Genomic DNA, 11,659 nt, shown 5'->3' on the forward strand with positions numbered 1-11,659 from the left:
AATAATCGTTTAGCAATAATTCTTCTAGTTGTCAAATCACTGCTTTGAAGTTATAGAGAAATGTTTTTATGGTTTTAACTCTTGAAGACCATCTTGTGTCACTCCGAGATTGCATAATTATAGAGCTCCATAAAAGGTATTTGTTGACATGTTTTTTTTTATTCAATAATCACATGCATTTTTAAGAAATTTCTATGCAAGCATATAATGCATTGAGCAACTGAAACATGTTTCTAGCAGAAGAAAGCAATGAACACTCATCAAATAAATATACACTTAAAAAATGAGCGTAAAAGTGAATGTAAAATATCAAGGAATTTCCTTGTGAAAACCATGCAGCCACACCACCTTGCATGGGCATCTCATATTGGACATACCATTGTTACACTGGGCACACAAGTATGAAATATTTAGCCTATGTGTGGAAATGTTAACGAGTTAAAATCAACCATGGTTCTCTATCAATTTTCTATGATCTGAAAAGGCCGGAAAATACTTCATGATTTTCTAAGTCATCATCCAAAGAACGAAAAACACTTTTTCTTGTCTGGGAATTGTCGAATTTCATCAAATTATTACTGATGAACATTGATTTCCGACTTACATAAATTGAGTTCACCCATTTTCTATCATTCTACTCAAAAAATTTGGGGGTGCAACCGCCCCTCCTTGACCCCCCTATTTGCCGCCCCTGATTGCACTTGTAGTAAAGCATCTAATGCACCAAAAAAGTCTATATTTTTGCTCAACGGGTGAAGCATCAGAAAACAGGGAAATCAAAATTCATAAAAAGACATACTTCATAAAGGGAATATCATGCGAGAGAAATTATAGGTCTTTGCAACCGCAATAGCAACTGTCAATGATACTGGAACCAGTTTTTCGGACAGGGAAGTTGCCTACAGGGTTGCTGCTGATTGCGCGGAAGGTTGCTCAAGTTGCTTACAAAAGAGCTACCATTTTCTAGTGTATATCCATGTGTGTGCGCTTGTTCATTGCTTTTTGTCAATTCCGCATTTTGTTATCACACTGCGGCTATTTAATTTCTGCAATTATGGATGAAATTATTAAACAAATACTTAATGCAGCTCTTGTAGCTTTAATTGTATGTGGAATTGTGAATAGATGACAATAAAAGGGGAAATAGTCAAGGCAATGATTTCAGAGGTAGAGCATCAATTATTATTACATGCAGTTTCCAAAGCTCTTCCTGTTCAATTCATATTTGAGTTTTAATATTAATTTGTAGAACTTATGGGGAAATTTACAGAAACACATAGTAAAATTTACTACTTTTAATTAAATGTTTCATTTAAAGTGTGATTACTCTTGTTACATTTAAAGAAGACATACAGAATATAAGACTTCCCTAGGCTTCTCCCCCCCCCCCCCATAACTACTAAATAATATCTTAATTTTAGATAGGAATTATTAGTCACTTATTGACAGGTAAGAAGAAGTTTTAATTCTAACAAATTATACGTAAATTCACAGCTAAAAACAAGCATGAAAATTTCGAAAATAAAAAAAAAAGCCAGCAAACTGTGACTGATAGTTTTTTTTTTTTTTTTTTAACGTTGATTTCATAAATATATTGGAGATGTGCTAACACTTTGGCCTACCTAAATATAATACCACTAGATACATATTGCACGCAGGAAAATGTGTGGCCAAGTTTATTAAAATAGTACCAGACATTTAAAAATAAAATGACGCTTTAAAAAAATATGAAAGAGACGATGAAACGCAAAAATTTTTGAAAACATTCTTTTAGCCGATTAATAAAATCATTAAAATTTCAGTTAAATATATGCTACACATAAATAACTGCGATTGCAGACTGAACTCTCATAATTTCAGCTGCAAAACTGTTCAATGCAATCAGAACCTTGTCTTGTAAGGTTAAAAAGTAAAGTTGTAAAAGTTGAGAATATTAAAGCTTTTCATATTATTCTAAATATCTACAATAGATGGTTGCCCTACATGCTACTATACACCATTCTGTATAGTATTATGGAAATTTCATTTTATTATACAAAATAAATATAATACCATTATCAAAGTAATAATTAAAAAAAAAAAAAAACTGTAGGGGAATGTGGGGCAAAGTGAAATATTAAGGTAACTTACTTTTTTCAAAATAAACAATGAAAATTACAGTACAGAAAGAAAGGATAATATGTTTTGTGATAAAATACTCATTTAGTATTTTTTATTTTTGACAGTAAGTTTGCCTCAAAAAAAAGGTGGTAATTTTTCATCTTTTTTTCCCCCATGGGACAAAACGGAAAATGAAACATTTTTCTAATGAAAGTTTTTTAATTCAATCATTGAATATATTTTTTGTCCAATAAGTCTGTAAATAAAAGAATGAATGAATAAATGAAAAGAAACTGAAGTTATAACAGGGTGGCGACAGATCAGGCAAATCAGGGAGATCAGGGAAAAGTCAGGGAACTTTATTAATCAGGGAAATATCAGGGAATTTTGGAAAAATAACAAAAAATCAGGGAAAATTGATTTTATGAAGAAAAAAAATTTTTTTTGCTTTACAAAATTAAGTGCTCTAAATTCCCTACGCATTTTCTGGCAATTAACTGCTCAAAAAAAAGTAAAATTATGAGGTGCGATTATACACTGCCGCATATTTGTGCATCTTTTTTCCTCAACGTCAAAGTATTGAATCTTACTTATTAACCAGAGGATGAACTTCCTAAGATTGCTTCTGTGTCTGTTAGGTTAGTTATTTTGCTTAGCTTGAAATTTCCTTTTACACTTTCAATGCTACGTAAAATAAACAACCATACATGCAAAGAGGAAGCCTTCATTAATGCCTTAGCTCCTTTGCCTTTATTCCATTGTCTCGAAGTAATTAAGTACTGTAATCACGATTTCAAGAAGAAATCTTTGGTTTTTGAATTAATACTATAAAAGATTAAAAGTTATTACTTCTTCGCGTTTTTAATTTAATTGCTAAAATTGAACTTCGAATAAAAAAAACTTTGTTTTTTGCCGTTATACTATTTGTTGTCACCGCAGATTATAAAGGTTTTCTTTTCTTCAGATTTAAGTAAGTCTTTAATTTTATAACCAAGTTTTTTTAAAAATATATTTTGAAATTAACTAATTGCTTTTTTTTTCCTTTTTTTTTCTTGCATTTCAAAGTTGTTTGTTACAAAAGCAATCTGAAATTTTTTTTTGATACATACTGAAATCATTTGAAATAGAGTTAACTTGTGTACTTAAGTAATTATCTTTATTTTTTTTATTGTTAAAATGCTGTATTCATTCATTAAAACCTATGTTCTTGATTAGAGAAAGGCTGCCTATGAATGGATGTCAAATGGTTTCATCTGTTTTGCATAAATATGTCAATTAGTTATATAAGAGTAACTACATTACTTTTGTTCTTTCACTATTACTTGCTATTCTTGCAACAATTATACTGTTTCAAAACTTAGTTCAAAATAATTTCAATTACTTTTTAGTTCAATCATAAATACACGTATGTTTTTAAGAGTACTTAGTAGTACACGTATGTAATAGTTTCTTAAAATTCTTATGCTAAGTGGTTTCTGGAAGTAAAGTACTTTTTTTTTTAATTTTCTATAATCTTTCCATGTATAAAAATTTAATATACTGTTTTGTAGGTTCCCCCCCCTAAACTGTCTCGTTTTTTTCTTTCTTTTTTTTTTGCCATTTTATTAAAAAAGTAGCATTTTTTTCAAAATATATCTTTAGTACAACAACTTTACACAACTTAAAACGTTTAAAATACTGCATTTTATACAAACATACAATGGATTTCAAGTAGAGCAAAAAAAGAAAACCATTATCATTGGTAACGTAAATCAGGGAAATTTGGTGAACTTAATCAGGGAAAAGTCAGGGAACTTTTTTTCACAGTTCCTGTCGCCACCCTGTATAAACAGAAATAAATTGAGGAAATAAAATAACAATTTATTAAGAAAATAAGTCAAAATAAGGGAAGTATTGAAGAAGGAATATAAACGAACTAATTAATAAATGAATACGTAAGTGATTTGATGAAAGACCGAATATGATATGAAATATTTCACTTTGCCCTGCATGGACTTGCTTGATTATACAAAGCATTTACAATACAAATAAGCTTAATACTAAGCAAAGAAACAGTGTACTGAATATTAGTTGGTTTCAAGCAATATTTCAAATGTTAATAAAAAAACTTTATCTTTTAATAATATCAATATATTTTTTGACTCACAATAAAGTATTACAATATGTATATTATTTTTTTTAAATTGGCTTGTATTATCATATTCTTTGATTTTCAGAGGGATTTTTTTTTTTCTTGTCTGGAATAGACTACACGTGTTACTACATACTTAAAATATTACTAGATAGGTGGTTCTAAAAGTAGGGTTAATGTTTACCATTTCGCTTTGGCTCACATTCCCTCACATTTTAAGTATTTTTTAAATGGCAAATACTACATGTACCAATCAGTTTGAATTTAAAAAAAAAAAAAAAAGAACAGCTTCAATGCTATGATTTTTTAAAATAAAATTTTCATAACTTTTTTCATAACTGAATTTTTGTAACTTTTTCAAGGAAATAATTTACTGTAATTGTTCAAGTATCATAATTATAACATTTATGCAAAACAATTTTCAAAAAATGCATTGAAAAAAAAAACACTAATATAAATTAAGAAATGCATAAAATATGCACTGATGTTAACTAAGATTTGCTATTTAAATTCAACATCAGATGCAAAACCAAAGGTTAAATGTCGCTCATCTGTTTTTTAAAGTGTAACTGAAAATTTTTGAAGCATAAAATAAATAGAACAATAAAAAGGAATTCCCTTATTTCTGTTGCCATGATTGCAAATGTATTTACAGTGACAGTGCTTGACGTCAAAAAATTCCAGCTTGCTGATTGGTTCTTTTGTAACTTGCCTAAAATTAGAGGCATTTTTTTCTAGCGGAGGAAAAAATTCCTTCTATAGGAGCAACTGCAAATTTCAACAGCACACGAGTATTTTTGAGCAGTTGTTGGTGGAAGTGAGTAGAAAAACCGGTTCCAAATAGCGTTGTCAGTTACTATTGCGGTTGCAATGTCCTGTAATTTCTTTCGTGTGATATCCCCTTAAAACTGTTTTCCAAAAATCCCAGCACAATTCCAACTGCTGGCAGTTTTATGTGACATTGTATGAACTTGAGTTCATAACAGATAATTTAATTCAATTTAGCAGCATATTTTACTAAATTGATTTTATAAGAATGTTTTATCCTGTACTTCTTTGCTATATATTTAAATATTTATTTATTATTTCAGAAGAAACTGAAATTGAAAGCTTAAGTGATATTGATAGCCCTGTTAGTGCAAATAGTCCTGAGAAAAGGGATAGCTTAGACAGTACAAACCAACCAAGGTCGAGTATTAGCTCAGAAAATGAAATACAAGCCCATTTAGAAGAAGACAAACCCTCTGTCTCCCCAAATGAATCTGAAATACAAGAGTTTACAAAAGGCGATGAAAGTTCTTGATTCAGTACTGTAATTTATTACAGTAATGTGACTTTACTTAAGCTTTGCATAAATTATTTTCCTATAATGAATTTGTCATTTGTCAGTACTTATTTTCACCTAAATGTAACAAATTTCACTTTTCTAAGCTGCAATAAGAGTGTTAAATGAAATAAGAATGATATACCGTATACAAAATGCATTTTTTACTATAACTGAATATTTTAATGCATTTTAAAATTTTAATAAGATTTTTATGCAGTATTTTTGACATTTCTGTGTAACTTTTCTGTATGCTCTCTATTTTTGCCTACTGTGAAGATTTACATATTTTTATTGACTTTAAAATTGGAAACTTATCATTTGAAAAACATTTCAATCATTTTTTTTCTTTGCAAAATTAAATATTTTTTTCATCTTTTAAGTCTATATGTATGTATACAATGCAGCAATTTCCTCAAAGCTTAAATGAATGTTATTTTAATGAAATTCAGAAAATTCTTCATAATTTTATTGCCAACAATTTTTTTAAATGATTTATTCATTAGTATATAAGCATCTTCTATTAAAATTGATCAGATTTTTTTTTTTTTTTCTTGTAGAATTGAACTTTTTATTTATCTGCTTACCACAACATTAAAAACCTGTCAAAGAGGAATTTAAAAAAAATGCCAAATGCAACATTAACATACTTATTTAAGTAAATTTGAAGTGTCTAAGTTTTGTAAAGAGTTTTTGCCTTTCATAAATTTAAGAACAGATAAAGTAATATCATCTTCGTTCAGAAAAATATAATAAAGGAAAAATATTCTCGACAATCCATGTTAAGTTCAAAAAGTTTGTTTAATAGTATATGGGCCAATTAATATCAATAATTTAGATTAATTCAATCATTAATGTAAACTAATGTTGTTATTAGTTTAATATTTTAGACCCTTTGAAGTTCAATACATTTTTTAGCCTCAGTGCTTTTTACAGAACACTAAAATTTGATTTATTGCTCTAAAATATTAATAAAATATATTAATTATAGTTACTTTATGAGATTATGAACTAGATTTTCTTCATTTTATTGAACAAATCATTTTTACCATCTGGAAATTAAATCAAGCACTTACTTATAAAAGTGCTAGTATTTTTATTCTTAACATATATACTAAAAATTATTACTAACAAAAAAATGTAAATGGGAGATTTAGTAGACATTGTAAAACAATACATATCATTAGTGTCAAAACTGCCCTTTCCAGTTTTGAAGTATATGGAAAAAATAAAATCACCCCAGGCTTAGTTATCAAAGTTTAACTCTTATGTAGTTTCTTTTTTAAACATATATTTAAATAAATACTTAAATATTATCATCAGTGTAACATAATTTAGCCCAAACTTTTCAGTGAATAAATGTACTGATTTCAATATTCACTATTGGAAAACCTTTTTCCCTTGTTTTTAAACTCTGTTACTATTTTTTGTTTAAAAATAAATCTAAGTCTTTGTTGTTACTAGTTGAAATTTGTGTGATATTGAGTTGCCATTTTGTGAGATTAACATCTATAAACTACTGTCACAAGTATTCATTGCCATTCAAATATTCATTTTCATAAGTTGTTTTGAATTACATGAATGTTTGAGGATTGTAAGCATATGTACATATGTCTTTCTAAATTATTTTGTTAAAATCACATTGTAAATATGATAAATAGTTTATGAAAAATTTAAATTTAAGTGTGCTGTCAACCATGAGTGTTCCGGAAAAACATCAAACTGGTTAAGTTCATTTGATGTAATAGGATTTTTGTTCATTTTACGGAGTGTTGCAATTTTAAATCAGTTTCTAATTATTAAAATTTATCTGAATAACCTAAGTAATGACTGGAAGAAATATAAGTTAATGTATATAAGTTCAATTAAATACAACTTGTTCTAATCTACACATGATTATGTATCGCTTTTTGCAATCTATTGTTTTCACCATTCTTGTTCTATTTTGTAAACATGCATATTAAATTATTGTATTCATATTATGCTGATACATAATTTGAATTATGTTGAATGTAGAAGTTTATTATTTCTTGAGTTTGTCCTTTTCTCTGTTGCCCATTTTGTTTTACTGTCAGTTCTTTGGATACAAAAAGACTATCTTAATTTTCATTAATGTTGAATGTTTGTATATTTTCCTGAATTCTCATAACCTGTATAAAGTTATTAATAAGCAAAACTGGTTCTCAGACTTTTTTCTATTCCGTAAATTTCGCTGCACATTATTAAGTTTTTGGACTAAATTTTTAATTATGATCACAAAGATATCTTAATTATTAATTTGTTTGAAACAATATTTATTTAACGTGAAAAGCTTGTCAATAAAGTATTATTTTCTATGTATGGGAGTGAACTAATTTGTTATGTTGTAATTCATTGAATGATAAGGACTTATTAATTTGAAAAAGAGATGACTTTTAACGTAGCTTTAAAAAAAAAAAAATGTTTTATGTTCAGTTTAGTTAACTTAGTTTTTTTAAATTAAAACCTTTTAGTAAAATTTGATGTAACCTAAGCAATATATATAGTGAACTTCTTATGAATCCATTTTTAAATTTCACGTAGGTTTTCAAATTCAAGATTTAAGCTTCCACTAGATATCTAGTATTATCTAATATTTAGCCTATCCAGCAAATTTTTTAGTTACCCGGTAATTTGTTAGTTAGCCTGCTGTAGCAGAGTATCCAGTTGTAATCAGAGGCAGATACAAAGGGCCCAAATCGTTGACAGTATTATCCATCCATCATTATGGTATATAATTATAATTTAATAATTGTATACAAGATGAATGATTGTAGAATATCGTCCAAATATATTACAACACATTGTGTTCAAATCCTTTATGAATAAATTGTAAATGTTTGTTGAAATTTTTAAAATTTATAGTAAATTAATGTGTTTTATAGTAAATATTTGAAATAATACTTCCTTTCATTGCTTCTGAAGTTAATAATGTTTATACCCTACTATCTTATTCCTGGTCTATTTGGTGCTTTTTATTCACATCCAAACAGTTTCAGAAATTTTTTGTATCCAAAACTCAATATTTTTCAGTAAGACCAGCCCAAGGATAAATACAAGGGAGGGGTGGTGGGGGGTGATCGCCCCTCCCTTGAGGGACCTTAAACCCATATTTTTTTCGAATTAAGGTCCTAAAACGAAAGTTTAGGGCACCTTTGATATGACGTTAAGGAAATAATCAGGTTCAAATCTCCTTCACGGAAACCTTTTGAAAACTGAAGTTCCAAAAAGCACAATTTTAGACAACTTTCGATGGTTTTAGAGGGAGGTTTCTTCTGTTTTAGTTTTTTTTTTAAATGAAAATGGTTTCTCTGCCACCCTCTTTTCAGCAGGCGTAAATCATATACGTAGTAAGAGGTCAAGTAAAAAAACAATCGCCCCTCCTTGAAGAATTTCTGGATCCGCCCTTGGACCCGCCTCCCCCTAAAATGCTTGTCCATATCCGCCCCTCATGGTAATGTACACCATAATGCATATTTCCCGTAGTTTCAATAAATTTTCAGAATTTCTGGCATAAATAAGGTGAAAATAAATTTGTTTTGGAAACAGGCAAACATAGCGCGCGTGCATTGCCGAAAATTCCATTCCATGTTTGAAACTTCAATTATTTGGCATCGTGCAACAATTTCAATTATTTTGCAAACTGAAACCTATTTCAACATATGCTACTTTTAATCAGCTCATTTTCTTTTTTTATTTTAGTAATTTATTTATTAAAATGAAATCCAGACATGCTGAAACAGGATATCCGGTGTTAATGTGGGGAGGAAAATTTTCAATCACAAAATCCGCGGTTCATTTTTTTAATGATCTTGTAAAAATTTCTAATTTATCTTTCCAAATAATAGGCATAAAAGTTTTCTGCATTTTTGTGTAAACTCACTTTTTTCGAAAGGCTTTATCGCTGTTTTGAGATTGATCTATCTACATTAAGAAATTTTGACCATAAATATAAAAGAAGGAAAGTACTTTACGCTTCAAAATCAACAGCAAAATTAGTTGATTGTTAGAACTGTCACTTTTTTAAAACCTTGAGACCTCTTAATTTTTTGTATCTACACAGTACAGAATCTATGTAGAAATCCAGCTGTTTTAGTATTTTAAAGAAATATTAATGCTGTCCAAAAAAGCTTAGACTTTCCAAAGTGTTGATTTATTTTAAAGAGTGCCATAATTTTCATAAATTTATAAAACAGATTTCTAATAGTATGAAGAAGTTTTCATTATTTATGACATGTATCAAGAAAAAAACAATTTATTTTGGAAACTTGCTGACATGGAACTCATATTTTCCCAAAAATTGCATGCCACATTTGCATCCTGCAAAGGTTATAATTATTTTTGAAATTGAATGCTATTTCAATGTATATTACTTATAGTCTGCTCACTTTAATTTTTATTTTGATAATTTATTTGTTTTTTCCTTATTTCTTTGTTATTATTAAGCCCTCGATAGTTTTTAAATTATTAAACGTATGTTAAAATATTTTTCAAAATGCATTAAAAAATTTTTAGTTCATGTTTTATGGAACAACATCCTAATACAGTGAACCCTGTGTATAACAATTCTGTCTATAACAATATTTTCCTTGGTCCCAGCAAAATGTCAGCATAAATAATCAAACTGTCTATTACGATAACCTGTCTATAACAATATTTTTTTACAGGGTTCGTACGGGTCATGGAAATCCTGGAAAGTCATGGGAAAAAAAATAACAGAATTTCAAACCTGGAAAAGTCATGGAAAATTGAAATTTTCATTGAAAGTCTTGGAAATTTATTTCAAGTCATGGAAAAATTTCCTGGACAAAGAGAAAGGAACAGTAGCTAAAGGAGCATTAGAAATCTTGAGTGATTTAACAGTATAGCACATAAAAGCTATTAAAAGTGGAAAACTGAACGATCCAAAAATCAAATCTGAATTTTGAAATCTCATTGCATCCACTTCTGCCGCAGCCGCTTGCCATTTTTTGCGATGTGATTTTACTGCCTGGACATCACTTATTTTGAATTTTCTGTTATTTTCAATTTTTCTTATGTTTCATATTCTGTATTAGCGAAATTTCACGTTCTTAGTTTTGCCACGCCCACTCAAAAAAATTTATTGAAACTTAGTGATGACTCATTCAACCTTTGTCCCATTCAATATCATTCTGCCTGTTTTTAAAAAAAATATCAGACATTTAAGCATCATCATATTTGCTTCACTGCATTTTTGCTTTATTTAAATTCATATGATGAAGACAAATAAGAATTGTGTTTAGTTTTTTAAGTGTGCACTTATATTTTTTCAATTATGAGTAAGTGCTTCAATGAGGCTGTTGCATTCATATAGACGTTTTGCTAATGCTCTTTTCCAAATATTACCAAGTTGAGATTAAACAGTGCTATTCTCTTCGTGTAACGTGGTCATGAAAATTTTCATTGAAGTCATGAAAAAGTCATGGAATTTTTTCATCCAAATAGAGTATGAACCCTGTTTTTAGGTCCCAACAGTATCCATTATAGAGAGGTTTTACTGTACATATATCTAACTGTGCTCGTTCTTGTCCTGATTTTCGATCCTCGTGAAATGCAGTCTTTTTTTTTTCCAAACTAGCACTTGGATGCATGAAATAATAAAGTAGTTCCCAAAACAAAAGAGAACTCATTAAAGATGATTAATCTTTTTTTCCTGTTAGATTCAAAACAAACGAATAAAGGACATGCCGAGTCCAAAAATTGTGTCCTCTAGTAGGTCGAATCAATGATAGATTTTCTCAGAGGCGTAGCTAGACCCGACTTTCGGGGGGGGGGGGGGTTCTTCATATATATATATATATATATATATGTGTGTGTGTGTGTGTGTAAATTTTTTTTAGTATTAAAAAAATAAGAGGGAGGTGAATCTTACATACTTTGGAATGGGGTGCCCCAATTTCGAGATACTTGTGAAAAACAAAACAAAAGCAAAGAATTTTTTATTTTTTTAATGTTATGGAAAATTCAACTTTTTTTTATTTTCCCTCCATTTAATTTAAAGTGAAATTTTCTAGCAACGTCTTGTCAAAACCAGTCTATCCAAATCAGGGGGAAATCAAACATCT

The 11,659-nt window shown here is 28.8% G+C and overlaps 1 protein-coding gene across 2 annotated transcripts in view; it reads left to right on the top strand.

Moving 5' to 3' along the window:
- The window catches only part of LOC129221872 (endoplasmic reticulum junction formation protein lunapark-like), a 69,465-nt gene extending 61,569 nt beyond the window's left edge, over positions 1–7,896 (top strand). For both annotated transcript variants that reach the window (XM_054856235.1, XM_054856237.1), the window contains exon 9: positions 5,323–7,896. In XM_054856235.1, coding sequence (XP_054712210.1) covers positions 5,323–5,534 — 212 coding nt within the window. In that variant the 3' untranslated portion in view covers positions 5,535–7,896. The remainder of the gene's footprint in view (positions 1–5,322) is intronic.
- The last annotated feature ends 3,763 nt before the right edge of the window (positions 7,897–11,659 follow it).

This window comes from Uloborus diversus, chromosome 5 (assembly GCF_026930045.1).
Source record: "Uloborus diversus isolate 005 chromosome 5, Udiv.v.3.1, whole genome shotgun sequence".
Classification (NCBI taxonomy): Eukaryota; Metazoa; Arthropoda; class Arachnida; order Araneae; family Uloboridae; genus Uloborus; species Uloborus diversus.